Here is a 17,717-nt window from a genome sequence, read left to right on the forward strand (position 1 = left end):
CAGAAGGCGGCAGTCCTGTGACTAACTGATAGGCTGAACCGCCATCTCAGTAGCTGCAACAGTAGCTGTCCCCAAAGGAGGTGTGGTGCCTCCTAATAAGCACAAAATGACACTGAGGAATGAATCCTCTTTTCTGTCCAGCAGAAGGGAAGCAATTATGATGTTTCCCAGGCAGACACAAATCTCTCCCACGAGCGGCTGGGTCAGACTCACACTGAATGAACAAGTCTAACAAAACTCCCTCATATACCTGGCATCTTCTGGTGATTCTGCCACAATGTGATAAACTCTGTCTTCTGTCACAATGTCCAAGGCATTCTCCTTCTCGTGAATATCCACAATCTCCCTGAAACACAGCAAATCACGTGAGCCAGATACTGAAAGACTTTTGCAGGCATTAATTCCATTAGGCCAATTTTTTTCACATTGTACCACACAAAAAGGTAATGAATGGTTCAGAGGGCTTGTAACTTCAACCGAAATGCAAAAATTCCTATAACATACATAGACTTTTGGGATCTCCTTAAAAAGATTTAGCTAATCTACTGCAAATGCAAAACTTAAAGAGTTAAATGGATTTTCCTCAAGTCTCAGCAGACTGAATGGAAGAAGAGATAGCAGGGTTGTGAGTATATACAGCTATTTACAAAGTGAAATGGGCCAATCTTTTTGGCCCTTTATATGGCCACAAAATGCTAATGTATGACTAGTCTCTCCTTTCCTTCAGCAGGAGCTGAGGAATTGGCTATGGTAGCAGAAAGAACATCCAAGGCTGAGGGAGAGGCATAGTACATGCTGCCAAGATCAAATCTCACTGTGAGCTTCATACCTCCTCTGTGAACTGCCTGGAGAGGCCAAGAAAGAGATGGAAACAGGGCAAGAGAGGATACATGGGGCATGTACTGAATTAGCCCCTCCTGGTCTGGCTCCATCCGTGACTTCAAAAGAGCCTCTACTAGATTATGACATGCAAGACTGGATAAAGAATCAGTGAGCGAGCAATTCCAAACTCCCTCCAGAGTAAAACTAGAAGCTTTTATTGTGTTTTCCTTCCCTTATGTTTCTGATTCTTCCAGCACTATTGGAGATATCTAGATTGATGAAATCTATCCAGCACTGGAAACTTCATTATCAATTTAGAGAGTGAATACTAGGGATTGAAAGGATTCATTTTTCACTCACTTTGCCCTTCTAATATCAATTGTCCCCTTCAGCTTTTCCTCACTATCATTCTCAAAGTACATCAGCTTGGATTCTCGAAGCACAAACCAGCGGCGTTTCCAGTTACGGCGTGAAAGTGTTGACATGCCTCCTCCTTTTTTATATAGCCAGCCTGACTTCAGTGCCTCTTGCTTGGTTCTGAACCACATGAATGCCTCGTTCTTCAGAACACACCAGCGCCGCCTCCATGGGTTCATCAGACCTCCTGCAAAGAGAGGGACAAGACTTCATCAGACATGCAACAAGGCACAATTCTCCATTATGATCCTGCTTCTTGGACACTTAGTTACCAGTTCAGTTTCTACATGCAAAAAGGGAGCTGAGGGAGATAAACAAGACTATGATTAAGTTTGGACAGAGAAAAAACAGAAATAACTAGTGAAATAAACATGAAATATAAAAAGGTCACTGTTCCTTATGCCCTCCTTTCTACACAGTCATATAGTTAAAGGTAGTTGTACAAAGAGGCCAGATAAAACTGACTTCCAGCCATGGGCCTTTACTCTTTCTCTCTGCTAGATTATTCCAGCACCAAACTTACCAACACTATATACAGACACTACATATAACTACATACTAGACAAATTTATAGGCATATAAGTTCACATACTATATACATATACTATGTATATTTAAAAAATGTATATATGTATGTATACATAACGTTGCAAGACATTGTAGAAGCCACTGCTTTGCTAGAGGCCAGTAGGAAGAGAATTTTTTTTAAGGAGCCAGGTTCCTAGGTCCTTCAGCCTCTTCTGAAAATCCCAACATCAAATGCAAAGAATTTATCTAGCTGTCAATGACATCAGTGGTGTGACATCCTCTCCAGGGCTTCTTTCAAGCCTGCCTACAGCATTTGATATGGGACCCAGGCATCACAAGATGACTGGATACCAGACTAGATGGCCATCTGTTACAGGAAATTCTGATACATGAAAAAGAACGGACTCTTCTCTATCTCTCAGCAGCTTTGAATCTTATCCCCATTATCTCCTCACCTCAAAATCCTATAGATCACTCCTCCCCTCCTCCATGCACTACTCAAATATTTTTGAACTGTCTTCAGTGTTGTAGCTCAGAATGAGCCATTTAAATCCATACCGTGAATAAGTGGACATATATGGGTCTCAGAGCCCAAGATATTCAATCTAATTCCCTGATATCCACTGTCTGGCTGCTTGTTTTATTTGGTGGTGTGAAATAAAGGAAGACAGAAAAAGAGAGTACACAGAGAAGTAAGAGCAGTGCAGGATGATGATTCTGGAGAAACAGAAGAGGAAAGTGGGTTTCCTGGCTCCCCTTCCATGGTTTTGGCTAAAGCTGCTTACCCTTCATATAGAGATAGCTGTGAAAATAGGGTGGTCCTGAACCATTGAAGATGGTGACCCGTCCGTTACAAAATTCTTCATCTGTATCTATGTAAACATCCACTTCCTCCTCACTGTCCAGAAACTAGAAGAAAAAAAATACAGACTACTTGAGTTCTCCTAATCTCAGAACTGGAGCAAAGTAACAAGACTGCAGAAGTCATATGATCAGAAGGTGCAAAACGACACATACTCCCTTTATGAAGCAAGCTGCACAGGAAAACTAGAGGCTTGACAGCTTACCCATTAATGCCTAAAGCAAGACTGTCCAGGGACCATGGAATTTTCATGCCAGAAAGGAGAGTGACATTTGGCAGTGGATACAGCTAGAAAACTCCAGTTACCTGCAATAACAAACCTTCCTCTTCCAGGGCAGAGCCAAGAGTTCAAAATCTAATTTAATGGGATTAGGAGAGAATTTTCCATTTTGGAGGATTTTTCCAAAACTGTCTGCTAGTAATAGCCTCTGTCACTCTGCTGGCAGACAGGCCAGGATACTGGATAAGATGCAGCATTGATCTAAACCCAGCAAGGAAATGCCTACAACTTCCAATTGCTTTTGGTTTACTAGAAAAAAAGCACATTCCAGAATAACTGAACTCTAAAACAAAGATCTAAATTACTTAAATGAAATAACAATATAGTGTTCATTCATTCCTGTTCTCCAAGTAGATAATGGCCCTCAGTCAAAAGAAAGTACTTCACACTTGAAATCCCAAATTACCCTATCATTTCCTTCACCTTAAACAACTTCCTTTGATTGGTTGTATTAGTTTAATACTGACAAAGGCAGCAGTCCTTTTCCTTTCCCAAATGTATGCTACTCTTCTTCATTTTTCTCCTCCTCTGTCTTCCCTCTGCTATCCCTTTGCCATCTATCCTCTCTGCCCTCCTCTTCTGCTCATTCATTTTCCCTCTCTTGCTGTTAAGTTTCAAAAAGCAGGTACTGCTGGGTCAGCAGGTACTGATGGCATCCTGACTGAGCTGCAGTTAATTCTTTCCATGGCTTATGCCATGACTTAGTAGCAACTGAATTTTTCATGAGTCTTACTCATTGAGGAGCCTAGTAAAATCCTCTACTTCTGTTTATGTTTTAAGAAAAATGGTAGAAACTGGCCTAGACTGTGATAAGCACTGTGACAAAATGATTCTAGACTTGACGATTACTTGATCAGTGAGACCTGCACACGGAGAAGGTACCTAAGGAATGAAGATTTTTATTCAAGCAGAGCACACTGTAAAAATTCTGGTGGCTGGCAGCTGACATTAGGGAAATGCAAACAGGAAGAAATCATGGAGCTTTTTAAGAGGTTTATAATCTGCCATTGGAAAAGAATAGCAAAGGAAGAAAATTTAATTCCTTAAAACAATTCAATCTATTTTCTAAAAGATATTTGTAGTTCAAATTCAAGTCCCTGCTTTCAGGGACATCATTTATCTCAAGTATTTTTTGGGCCCCCACTGGCTTTGCATCTGAATGCCTCACAATCTTCTGTGGGCTTATTTATCATCCTGGTCTGTTAGGGGATTTATTATTGTATTATTAAGCAGTTGCTTAGTGCACTCAGAAGTCCAGGGCCTAGTTTGGGATCTAAGCCAAGATCCTTCAAGTGCCAGACTAATAGACCATCTTCACTACCCTGTCATGCCCTTTGCTGTAGGATTGCTACAGTAGGTTCAGTGATTTTGGTTGTATGCACTGGAACCCACCCAGGATCAGCACAGTGATCTCTTCTAGCCTTAGAATAGCTTAACCTGCATATGGCAGCTGAAAATAAACCCTTGACTGAACCCTTTAACAGGACAAGGACCAGAGAAATTTTTTGTGATGGAAACAAATCAAAACCCAGTCTTTCTCTTTTAGTTTCCTCTTGTGGTTGTCCTCTGGAAGCTCAGATTACTACTGTGAAATCTCTCTACAGTAGAACATATGCTAGAAGTAGATATTAGCTGCCTGACTTTTACTCTTCCTAGAGGGTGTTAAGCTAATATATAATGATGAAAACAGTCTAAAATAACCTGGGTACCTATGTGCTAGCTTGTGTGCCGGTAATGCTAGAAAGTCATATGTCCTCTGCCCTTCAGATAATTCCTATTTACCTATACATCACCCTTCTCTTTTTTCAAGCTGACCACTGATGTAAGAGAGAGTTACGTATTAGTCACAATACTTAAAGCAAGCAAGCATATTGTACATGTAGTACAGAAGGCAAGGATGCTATAAACATCAAAGTCATACTCACATTCGGAAAAGCAAAAGGAGGGATTCTTACCGAGTCCAGGCTGCCACGATTGGAGTCCATGCTGGTGCCATGGGAGTGTCTCAGGATTTCCTCACCATTCAGAGGCTCAGCTGAGGCACTACCTGCATCTCCACAGCCATCAAACTCCTCATGGTCATAGTCAGACTCCACATCCGGAGGCAAACTGTAAATTGGCTCTCCCACCTCTCCACTGTTACTCCTCAGTGTATTTGAGACAGTGCTGTAAATGCTTTCCCCTGGGTCAGATAGAGCACTCTGCTCCTTGGGGCTAGTGGTTCTTTCCACAGGTTGGCCTGGAGCAGTCACAACCTCTCCCACTTCCCTTTGGAGAAGCGACAGGTTTGTGTCCACATCTTCCTCTGAGTAGTTATCGCTGTTTCTTGTGCTGTGCTGATTCAAGACCACCAAACTGGAAGTTGGCCGTCCCTCATCATCAGCATGAAAGCCCTCATCCACTTCTTCTTCAGCCAATGGTGCCACCAGACTACAGTCTATGTTGAGCGTCCCCTCACTGGAGAGTGAGCGCTCTAAATTCTGCACGCTTTCATCCAGATTGCCAAAATCCAGCAGCTCCAAGAACTCCTGGGCAACCCTAGATGCCTCCTTTTCCAGCCTCTGGATCTCTTCTTCTCTCTGCCGATTGATTTCATTCCTGGTGTTTTCACAGATGATGGACATGTGATCCTCCTTCTGTTTCTGCAACTTCTCAATCTCCTTCTCCAGTCTTAAGATCTCCTCCATTTGATGTCTTTCTTCTTCTTGCAGGGGAATATCTGCCTCCTCAGTCTTTACTAGTTCCACCTTAAAGAATTTGTCACAATGTTAAAGTTAAAGCTGTTTCTTAACCTACAGGTGGTCCTTGCCTGAACCTTCTATTCTTCCTATCTCCCATGCTTGTCTTGCACTTCCTTTCTGCAAAAAGATGACCCTAAGTATCCTCTCCTTTTCTGACTAGCAACTGCAATCATCCATGGTGTAAAAGTTAAAGGTAGACCTGCTGGATCTTCAGCTACCTTCTTTCTTCCAGCAACCTACTTCCTTTCTGAATGGCGCAAAATAGCTGACTGGGATCAGTGAATTTTTAGAAGAGTCTGTCAGCTGCTCTGTACATTAGAATTTGGATAGAAGCATCCTGAAAGTGCTTCCTCCCTTTTTGGACCATCTCACACACACACACTTAGACATATAGGGGAGAGCAACTATATATGAACACATATATGCATAACCTGTTTAAGAGACTTCCTATGCCACCAGTGAGCTGAGTATCTCCCAGGTATATCATGAAAAAATTTGGAGATTTTGTTGCTTGCCGAGTTGGGGGTCTGACCATCAGAGTCTGGGTCTGGAAGGGATATTGCAGTGAAGTGGGACAGTATCCTCCCTGACCCCACCCCACCAAAACACTATCTTGAATTTCTTGGCGTTAGTCAGCATCTCTGATTGATGCTGGATGGCAGGATGCTGAAGATTCTGCCTGTTCCTCTATTCACCACACTAAAGGAACTGAAGAGATTTCTAGTAACTGCACAATAATTTGAAGACAGAAGATACTGGTAACTGTCATTGAGGTTTAGCTATAACATAAAGCCACCCTCCCCGTCCACTGAAGATGCTGAAAACAAACACACAGAAAAAAGCAAAAATAGGTTCTGAAGGATTCCATGTACTTCCACACAGGAATGTGACAGTGCAGCCAATGAATTGGTTCCTTTCAGCCACAACCATTGTTTTCTTTATGATTTACCTCGTTGCTTGTTTTCTACTTGACTCTTACTTATGCATAAATAAATTGTTATATTCTAATGTTTCATCTCTTCTGAACAGAACTGGCCCAAAACTGGGGAATGAATGGTATGGGAAAACAAATCAGAAGATATACAGCTGTTTTCACACACCTCAGGTTAGGTGGTCTGTTCTTCTAAAATATCAAGTACCAACAATTAGATCAGTTACAAGGGGTTTATTTTAGCCATGGCAACAGCCTTGTACACTCTTTATTTTGGCTGTTACAGGCAACAGTCCAGCAAAACAGACTGTCACAGTGCAGCACATCACAAGGTCATGTAATAAGCTCAAGCAGTAGAGAGAAAAGAAGGATGTTGCATTTTCAGTACTGAAATATTCAAATAGGAACTATGCAAGCTGGTACACGAGTTGCGGGAAAAAAAAGCTTGCTAGCTCTATGCACTTTTGCCAAAGCCAAACACCTGCAAGTTGTGAGGGAACAAAGCCCATTTTCTAAACAGTGTTGCCACAGTAAAGTAGAGGTATTAGCTCCAGGGGAAAGCGTAGGCAATGGAGGACCCTTCATAGATCCTCAGAGGAGCCATATGGAAAGAATAAACTACTAAACTTACCTGAGCCACCTGGAGTAGAGCATTCAGTTGCTCCTTTTCTCTGTTAAAAACAAGAAATGATAGTCAGAGATACATGCAGCTCTCCTGGATGAAGCTTTAAGAAATACAAGGACACATCATCTGTCCGTGGTTAGGGTTACAACAAGGTAGTTTTTTCAGAGTTTTTGTAATTTAGTAAAACTTGAATTTCTCTGTGGTTGGCATGACCTTTGTTGATACAGCACATTTTCCCCATGCACTTAACTTTCAGATCAATCAGGAAGTTGGATTAACTGGAACACGGGAGGAAGGACATTGGAAACAGTAACAGAAAGACAGATCAGTTAGATTCATGATAAATGTGCACTGAAGCCACTGAGCATAGTAGGAAGTGCTGTAAGTCTATGGATATTAAATGAGCCACTACATGTATAACTGACAGATTTCAGGAAGTTCTGTGTTTGTTTTGTTAAAAAAGAACTATTATAATACAAGTGCTGAGACTGTGTTTTGTTTTGCATCCAATATACTATTTAAACCCAAGAAGAATTTACCAAATTTTTGTACTCTGTGAAATGGCTAAGTGGAAGGCTTTCTATCCTGAAGACCTCGGTCCTCCAGCTTACATAACTTCTCAGTTTACAAATAAAGGCTGTAAGAGTCAGAATTTGTTAGTAAACATGACTAGAGGAAGAAATTATCCCATGGTGCTGCATCTCCGCCCAGACTAAAAAGGTAGTACTTTAAGGGAAGGCTGTCACCATGACCACTTTGTCTATGGTCAGCATGCTACAAGCAACTGAACTAGTAGACAGACAAATGCCAGGGTCATGCATATGCAGTAGTGATAGGATGTGGCTGGATGGCAGAAGCTTCCCATAGCAACCAGTGCATAGCTAAATTCAGACAGGCAGTGGTAACTTTCAAACCTATAATTCAATCTTGCTCAGAACAGGAGGGCAACAACAGTTATTTCCCAGGCCCTACAGCTTTTCCCAGCGAAATTCTAATTTGCAGCTGCAAGTCACAATGTTCTTAGACCTCTCACTTTTTCTTTCTCAAAAACAAACAAACAAACAAAAAAAAACAGGACATGTTTATAATGAAAATGACGTAAGTGGGACCGAGATGGTTCCATCTCTACTGGTAACAGCAGGTTAAACAACTGCCTAAAATGATATGAGGGTGCAAGAAGAGCCATTTCAAAGCGAATCAGACATACCACCTACAACCTGCACACTGATTAGTTCAACTGTTCCTCACATTTTCTAGACCTCTGATACTTCTTGCTGGTCTCCATCCATCCTCACACTCTTTCTGAAATGTGATACCTAAAACTAGGGACAGTACTCCAACTGAGGCCTTATCAATGCCAAGCAGAGCAAAAGAAACACTCCGCATCTTACAAAAACAATCTTGTTTATATATGGCATTTGCTTTCTCTCACTACGGCACGAACTGGTGACTAATACTCGGCTTAAAGCCTCCAGACCATCTTCCTGATGTTGAACTAGTTGTTCCTCCTCTTCTCTTTGTGCATTTGATTATTCCTAACTGTAGATCTGCATACTTGCCTGTAGTGAATGTTAATCTATGTTTTCCAGACCACTTCTTCAATTTGCCAAAATTATTTTGAATTGTAATCCTGTCTGGCTATATACTTGCAGACCTTCACCAGATGGTATTATCTGCAAATTTAATAAGCATACTCATATTTCATCATCCAACTTATTATGAAAAAATTGCATTAATATCACATCCAGCACAGTCCTGAAGAATCCCATCCAGCATTTCTCTTTTACTTATCAGATAAGTACTATTGTTTACTAATACAAATGTGCTTTTTTCATCAGTTAAACCACCAACCCTACTCTGATTTTACCTAGTTTTATTGAAACCACATTCCTTATAGTGTTTTACAAGTATTGTCAGAATATGCCAAAGCCCTTACTAAAGTCAAGATACCTATCCTCTTACAGCTTTTCCTTATTCACAAGGCATGTCATAAGCTATCACAGAAAGAAGTAGATAACTTTGATATTGTTTGTTCTTCAAAAATCCATGTTGGCTCTTACCTCCTTATCATCAAGTACTTATAACTGCTTGTTTGATTATTTGGCTCAATATTTTCCTGAAATTGAGGTTTAGCTGACTGGTCCAGAATTCCTGGTTCTTCCTTTTCTCCATTTTAAAAGGGGATCAGTTATGTTTATGTTTTTCCAGTTTTATGGAACCTCCACTGCTATCCACAGAGGAGAAAGATAATAGCTGCTTCAGCCAGTTCTCAGAGTACCCAAACATTAATTTCACCAAGTTCAGATGACTTCTTTTTAAACTGATTTATCTGAGCATTCTCTAACATTTTCTTTCCCTGCTGGGTTCTGAATTCTTGCACATCTGTATTGTGCTTAGTGTCCAATAGCTAATCTTTTTGGGGAAGACAAATAAAAATATCATTAGGCACTTTAGCTTTTTCAGTATTATACTTTGTTCTTCCTATTGAACAGTAGACCAAATTGCCCCTTGTCTCTCTTTTACTATGAGGGTACATAAAATAATTGCTTGTTAAAATTTATTTTCCTAGTTAGTTTATCTTAGTTTGCACCTTAGTCCTTCTGATTTTGTCTCTGCATGGGTGTGTTGTTTTTTTTTTTTCCCGCTTGTTCTCATTAGATTAGCCAATTTCCAATTTCTATGGACTTCTGTCTCATTTCTGAGGTTAAATACTGAACTTGTAATAAAAGTCCAAAATAAGAAACATAAAACAGCTATTTACAAAGTGCTTAAATTGTCACAGGATTTATTTGTTCAAACGTGTATAACTTTCCTGTAGTTGAAGTTTTACGCTTCTTGAAACAAAAGATTATCTGGAGACACCCAGTTCGGATAGGATGCAGGTAACCAAGGAGAGAACAGCAACTGATATGTGATGTGCAGCAGTCTCAATCAGTGCACTATCACTGTTCACAGACTGCTCTCTTCCTTTTGCCAGGTTAGCCTTTCCTTTCCCCTCCCTAACTCTTGACACACCTATTTCCCTGAAGAGAGCTACTGCAGCAGGAACAGGGGGACCACGTGTATTCGCCAGAGTGTAGGAACTGCCATACCAGTACAGATGCACTGCCCATCTTGCTTTCTGACTTGGCTTTTTGGGCAAACCAGAGAGCTGTGAAGTCTGGTACCATCTCACAGTGCTAAGTCTCCATGTTTTGGAGGACTGCATAAACCTTCCTCTACCACTGTGAAGGCAAGGAAAAAAATATGCATCTCTTTCCAATCAACAAAATCAACTCCTTCCTTCACATGTACCTTTCAAAGGAGGAAAAAACACTAACAGAGGTAAAAATACCCCAGAATTAGCTTTCCTAAAGGACGCAGGACACTCCTTTTCCATCCTGCTTTTCCATTCTGAGCCATCTGCATCCCACCCCACCTCTGCCCCAGCACTGGGACACTGTCTCAGGGAATTGCTGTCCCATGTTATTGTCATGCCAAAGCCGCAGACCCTCTCTTACACCTTGGCAGTTTCAGTGCTAGGGATCTATGAGTGCAAGATTCCAGGTTGTACCTTTCCTTCACCTCTTCCTCTTCCTGTTTCCTCCTACACGCCTCCTCTTCTTGCCATTGTCTTTCCTCTTCCTCTCTTCTGATCAGTTCTTCCTCTTCTTGCCTCCTCCTCTCCTCCACTTCCAGTTTCCGCTGCTGTTCCTGCTGCAGCAGGTGCTGGTAGAGGCTGCGAGCCAGGTGGCCACGCCAGTGCTTCTGCAGAATGACTGCAGCGGCCTTCAGTTGCAGCAAGGTCTTCTTCCAGAAGTATGCTCGGTAGTTCTTTTGTATTATAACGACACTGGCTAGCACCTTTTGATACTTCTTCCTAAAAACAGAACCAGACACTTAACAGGACATGAAGCAGGGCATGAAACCACACCGCATTTTCCACGCCAGGGTATATCAATCAACCTTATCAAATCCACAAATAATTGGACTTGGAATAATATTGCTCAGGAGTGACATAATTTCTTTTCCTCTGCTGCTGTTACTCATAAATCTTTTTCTCCCCTCTGTCCTCACTCCTACATCTATCACTGATTTCTGTTTCCATAGGCATCTACTTTTGTGAAGACTACCTGAGAAAGAAGGACAGATATTTGGAACACAGAAAGAGAAGGTCCGTGGGCCCAAAGCCTACTTGCATTGCATGCACATGCACACACTGCATAAGTAGCATGATCACTCAGTGTGGATTTATTATATAAAAACATACAAATGACCTTACTGTATGAGAACAAATCCTGCCCTACCTTGCCCAATATCTCATCTTTTAAGCAGTCAAAAGGAACTCCAGGAAAAATGAGTATAAAATGGGGCAAAAATAGATCTTGCCACTAATCTGGTATTATTTGGGGGAGAACAGAGTGATACAAGTTTGATTGCTGAATGTAAACCTGTTGACATAACAGGCTTCCATAAAGCATGTACTTATATTGAACAACATTTTGCTTAAACAATAATAAAATCAAAATCAGCTTGGTACCTTAAACAAACCCCAAACATGGTTAGGGCTCGAAATAAAAGAATCATCATTCACTATGTTTCTAGTCTAGTGCAGTCCTAGCAGAGTCAGTTCTTGCCTCTGCATTACTGAATACTTTTACCAAGAACCTGAAATATTAATAAAAAAAATCACTGGTGGAAGTCTGTACATGATACACAAACTGGGCAAGTAATAAAAGAGTTACTGTTACACAGTAATCTGGATCAATTTGTAAGCTAGATTCAAGCAAACATTAAACTATTAGAAAGAGCCAAACATAAGGTCTTGTATCAAGGAACCAAAGGCCAAACACACCTGATGCGAGATTCTGTATTAGGAATTAGAAAGTTAGGCCACAGGGATCACCAGCTGAAGGCAAACTCCTAACACAATGCTATAGAAAAAAAGCTACTGGGATTTTTGTACTTGCAAGCAAGAATACAGTGTAGGAGGGGACTGCACTGCTACTTTTATCTTGTGTTCAGTGCTAACACTCTGTTTCAAGAGCAATGTTAGAATCTCAAGTGATTTCTGAGAAAACAAAACCAGAACCGGAAATCCTGGCTTATAGAAAAAGAGATTTCAGGAGCTTGTTCCTTTACCTTAGAAAAGAGAAGGTTAAGGAATGGCTTGATCCCGGTCAAAGTACCCACATGAGAACTGTTTGGGGGGCATTTCTATTTATCTATAGGGGAAATAAGATTCAATTGACTTGAAGCTGAAGTCTATTCAGACTGGAAACAAACTGCATATTTTTAAAGCAACTGAAGAGATTTATACACCTTAATATACACCTTGCTGTAGTGAAATTATCACTGGTATTATTTGAATCAAAATCTACCCTACTCCAAGCCAGAATTTGCACAGGAAAATCCTATGGCCTGTGTTACACAGGAGCTTAGACCAGCAGGCTGCAGTAATCCTGTGAGGTTTTATAGTCCTAGAAAGCATGCTGGAAATAGCACAGCATTCTCACATATCCTTCACACAGACCTTCTGCAACCCCCCAAGGAGAAGACACACTTCAAAATCCCCTTCCTGGCAATCAAACCCTCTTCAAATGGCAAACAGGGGCCCATGTTGACAACTTGCCACCTCCTTGCACATCAGATACATCAGCCTCGTCAATAAAATCAGGGGAGGGTTGCAAATAGCTGTAGTGTGCAGAGGTCGCTCTTTTTTCTATAAGGATCAAGTCAAAGGAAGGAAACACAATGAAAAGAAAAGGGAAGAGGTGATAAGAATTGGGAGGTTTTTGATGAATTGCTCTTGGGCTGTAGTTCCCTCACCCCTACTCCTGCTGTCCTCCCTGCCCCCTGCACATGGGGTGTGAACAGCTGCACATGCACCCTCTGCTAAGGCAGATATAAGTGCATCAAAAAGGGCACTCTAACTTCTACATAATGCATCTGCCAGAAACTCTGTTGAGTGCAACGTGTGCCAAGCCCTGCCCAGCTACAGGCTGGCTCTGCCTGCTAATCTTCCAGACTGAAGTGCCCCCTCCTTCCTCATGACCACAGCAGAGCTCACAGGCGCCATTCAGCTGGAGCTGCTGCACACAGCCCAAGTTTCACTCCCCATGTTCAGCCTTCCACTCTCCCTCTTGCATTGCCCAAACAAATTCAGCCTTAAATCCGCGTAGAGGAGTTGGGAGACATCCTGACCATGTATCACAAGAGAGAGCAGCATGACTATGAGCTCCAGTGCTGCCTTTGGAATTTAATTAATTATTCTGTTGATGAACTGTAGTTGGCAGTTATGTCTCCAAGGACCAGAGACCACATGGCTATCGAGTAATTTCCTATCGCCTTATTACCCTGAGCAATAAAGTCCAGCAGGATCCAGAGACACTGCCAAATTTATACCAAATATTCTTCATGGACCCTGCAAGCCTAGGAACATTTTTCTGCATTTTAGCTGGTGAAGCTGTTACCTGCAGCTGATCTCCATGGTTTTGCTACAGATAACAGGGTCATTTGCATGAGCTAGATTTTCTTATCTTTCACTTTAGTGACCATTCAGAGACACGAGGCTGCTGGGAGAGAGAGCAAAGCAAACCATCCATCCCTAAGGGCTGCTTCCTCAGGCTCTCTGAACAAGTTCGCAAAGGAGAAACCAGTACTGTAAAATCCTTCTTGTGGCACATGTACCCTTCTTTGCTAGCCTACTTTGCATGAGACCAAACAAATTTAAACACACTTGTCCTTGCAAAACTAACAGAAAAGGTATCAAGCTCAAGGCAGCACTTGCTGATACCCCTTACCTCTGCCCAGCTCTGCACAGACCATTCGCCACTTGCACAAATGAACTCCCTCCTGATGGACCTTCTCCAATACAGGTGCAGTGCAACTGGAAACTCTTCACAGAAAAGTTCCAATCTCTCTCCCTTGCTCTTTTCTCACTCCCTACTCTCCTCCCCTGCAAAGCCCAGTTGCCTCCAGCTGCTCTGTGAGGATTTCCACTCTGGCTGTACAAACACGGCTTGTTCTGAAGATGAGACTTGGAAGAACAACATGTGGGACAGGGAATCCAGATCTGCAGACTGGAGGGCCACAGGATTTCTAGCCAAGAGGAACGCTGCTGCAACACTATCTCCGTCACAGCCCTGCAGGCCAGCAGTTACCTTCCCAGGAACTCAGAAAAGCAATAATCCAGTTTGCCTGCAGTGATGTTTCCCAGAAAAATCAATCTTTCTGTGCATGTTAATCCTTACCCCTCTCTCCAAATGCTAGACACAAAGTAAAATAGAGCAGAGGCCCTGACACAAAGAACTTGCAATCTCATGTACAAACATTAGAGCTAGCTCATTTGTCCTCCTAAGGGGAAATAAATAAATGAATAAAAGCCCCCAAGACCAGTGTGTATTTTGCTGATATGCCACATGGGCAAGGCAGGGTAAAACCTTTGCACACATTTCCCAAAGCAAAATGAGCTACCTGGTGTAACTGGAGCTCTAATAAGAGTGCCTGCTGAAACAGCTCTGCTGGCCAGGGATTTCACCTCCTCACACCCCTGACTGACAGGTGTCTGGAGCAGAGACCAGCCAGGAAAGAGCATCTTACTGGGATTAAGCGTGCATGCCACAGCCATTAAGGAGTCAGCTGTTACACTGACTGCAAGGGGCAGAGGAGGGGCAGTTTGTCTGCAGTTGGTTCTCCCAGCCCTCCCCTGGTCAGGTGCAAAAGGGAGCGGCTGAGAGGAGATTACTGGTGCAAAGCTGGCCAAAAACCAATTTTGAAGAGTTAATTAAAAGGAGAGGGAGATCACGAGGCAAACAGGCAGGGCAAGGAAAGAGTGTGAGCAAAGGCAGAGCTGGGAGCGAAGAAGCAGCGATACGCAGGGGGAGCAGTAAATAGAGTTGACAGGCATAAGGGAAAGGAGGGGACCCAAAGCATAGGTGGAGCCCAGCCTGGAGAGCCCTGAAGGCAAGGAAAAGGTGCCTTCAGAGGCAGGCAATGGGTACAGAGGTCCCCGCAGAAGCCTGTTGAGCAGAGCATGAGAGAAGGTGCAAGTGTGTGCAGAATTCAAGAAGAGGTGGCAAAGGTACAGCAAGGGTTTGGCAGAACTGGTACCAGTGGAGGAGAGGGCAGATGCTGCAGCTCGCCCTTGCAATAAAGGGGGGGAGGAGGGAAGCGATGGCGAGGAGACCAGAGAGCAAAGTAAGGGGTCAAGGTGATCCCAGGCACGCAAGCAAAGGGATGGTGGGGCAGCCCACAGCACTGACCTTGCCATGTAGCCCAAGATGTGGGCCCGGATGACTATAGCTGCTTTCCTCAACTCCTCTTCCCGATCCTTCTCCAGCTTCTGCTCAAGAGCTTCCTTCAGGAAAACCTGACGCCAAGGGGAGGAGTTTCAATAAACACAAAGAGAGGAAAGAAGTCAGTCCCCGGGAGAGCCGGGAGATTTCATCCCCTGGTGACCAGCACAGAGTGTGCTCTATGCGCTGGCGCCTGCAAGCTCTGCTGCAGGCGCTCCAGCACTAGCCTCGGCGCTTTGCCCCCTTGGGTGCCTTTACTCATAGCACCGGGAAAAAGTTTTGCAGCGACATGAGTCGAACTCTGTGCCCAACCCCCGCCTCCTTTCACTCTGTGGTCAAGACTTAAAAGAGAGAGAGGGAGGGAGCAGAGGAAGGAGGGAAAAAGGAGGGAGGAGGAGGAGAGCCTGTGCTTGTGCCTGCTATTAACTCTTTCCCAGCTGACAGCTTTCCCTGCACAATCTGGTACCTCCCTGAAGCAGGCACTGAGACCAACTTTGATGATTAAATTTTTTGCAAAGAAACTGGTCCACATTTCAAGAAAAAGGAGGAACATCTTGATTTCTAGACTCCAGGGAGCAATCTGATCAGCAGTCTTAATGCAAGGCAGCAGGAAAGCTAAAAGTCCTGCCATGGTGCAACACTGAGCATACTACATCCCACCCTGCTCTGCACAGGAGCTGAAGCACCCCACGAACCTCCAGGAACTCTGAGCTGAAGAGTTAAGCAGTAGAGCATGCACTAGAGGGAACTGACCCCCAGCAGGAGAGGTCTCCAAGTTACTGTATTAGTGGTTGTACTTCAGGATCTAATATTTTCTCTAGCATCCTCCATCACCTGTATTTCAAACCTCTCCTCAGTGCTTATAGCTTGGATGAGGGAAGGCAGTGCTATCTTAGGGACAAAGGGACTCAGATACAAGCAAGATAAGGGTATGTTTACATGAATTGTGCTGACATATCCAAGCTACTTTAAATCAGCTGCCTTGCCTGATGTTAGCACGGAGTTCTGCTTGCTGAAATACATACTTAGCCGTTTGAGAAGGTCTGCAGCCTGCACAGAGCTCTGTAGCACTGTGGGTACACTGTTAGCTGTACCCAGGCTAGATTAAAGTTGGCTGAGCTATGTCCATACAAGCTGCAGTCACAGCCGCAACTGCCATATGGCCATGCTCATGTGACCTGCCTGACATTGGCTAAGTCACTGCTGGGGCCAGCAAGAGATCCAACTCCCCTAGGAAAGTGCTGCTGCACTTGTTAAAGCACTGCCACGAACACAGGCTGTGAACTCGCACTCACCAGTCTGCAGAACTACCTTAATGAGTGAAAACTCCTTACAAATTTACTGGTTCTATGTGGCTATGCTGAGGGGCCATAGGATGTTCAGAGATTTGAACGGTCATTTAGTCCAATGCTCTGCATAAAGTCTTCCCCTCTCCACTGACCTCCCCTTACGCCTCTGTATATCTTCCCTTCCACCACTGATTTTAGCCTCATCACTTATTTAGGCTCCTTTCTCTCCCCCCCAATAACCATCAGGTACTGAAGCCTCTCCCTGAGTTAGTGTCCCTTGCCACTGGCTTCCTTGGACTCAGCTTTCTCCTGGGGCGCAGTTTGCATTAAGATGGTCTTAAGAAATTGTCTGTTTTGAAATGACTAAGTAACCATCTACCAAGTAACTTTAAAAGAAAGTTCACTATCAAGGTACCGCCAACCATGAAGTTGGCATCCATCCCTGCATGTGTACATCCACTTCCCCTGTCAGCCTTTTAAAGGCTTCTTTGAGACAGGGATTGCTCTTTCCATTACATTTGGATGTGGTCTTGAACACTGTGAACATTTAAAGAACCAAGCAGCAGTCACCCTTTTCAAGAATGCAACTAGCAAAGCACTGGACACTCAATCCATTATTGTCACCATGTTGCAAAAATATTTAGTCCATCAGTGTTTCACTAGCAAGCATAGACTTTGTTGTGCCAGTGAGGAGGAAAAAAAACAAAAAAAATTTTTGAGGTTTGCAGAGTTCAACAAGACCCACTTATTATGACAAGGTTTTCTATATATGCTTGGGGGTGAAGGGTTAATCTCAAATGAGATGAGGCTTGAAAGCAATACCTAGCTATAACCTACTGGCATTTTGTTGGTTTTTTTTAACCTTCTGTAGATGACAAGGAAGAGTAAAATGAATTCAAATCCAGAAATATTTTTGACATGCTGTGAAGGTAACTTGGCTGTTTCT

The 17,717-nt window shown here is 43.0% G+C and overlaps 1 protein-coding gene across 1 annotated transcript in view; it reads right to left on the reverse strand.

The window, feature by feature from the left end:
• The window catches only part of LOC106499095 (unconventional myosin-X-like), a 91,879-nt gene that overhangs the window by 24,915 nt on the left and 49,247 nt on the right, over positions 1–17,717 (reverse strand). The window contains exons 22-28 of the mRNA XM_067298629.1: positions 15,450–15,556; positions 10,760–11,065; positions 7,213–7,252; positions 4,865–5,656; positions 2,553–2,676; positions 1,183–1,426; positions 251–346 (exon numbers count right to left, since the gene is read on the reverse strand). Of these exons, the coding sequence (XP_067154730.1) occupies positions 251–346; positions 1,183–1,426; positions 2,553–2,676; positions 4,865–5,656; positions 7,213–7,252; positions 10,760–11,065; positions 15,450–15,556 (1,709 nt within the window). The remainder of the gene's footprint in view (positions 1–250; positions 347–1,182; positions 1,427–2,552; positions 2,677–4,864; positions 5,657–7,212; positions 7,253–10,759; positions 11,066–15,449; positions 15,557–17,717) is intronic.

This window comes from Apteryx mantelli, chromosome 6 (assembly GCF_036417845.1).
Source record: "Apteryx mantelli isolate bAptMan1 chromosome 6, bAptMan1.hap1, whole genome shotgun sequence".
Classification (NCBI taxonomy): domain Eukaryota; kingdom Metazoa; phylum Chordata; class Aves; order Apterygiformes; family Apterygidae; genus Apteryx; species Apteryx mantelli.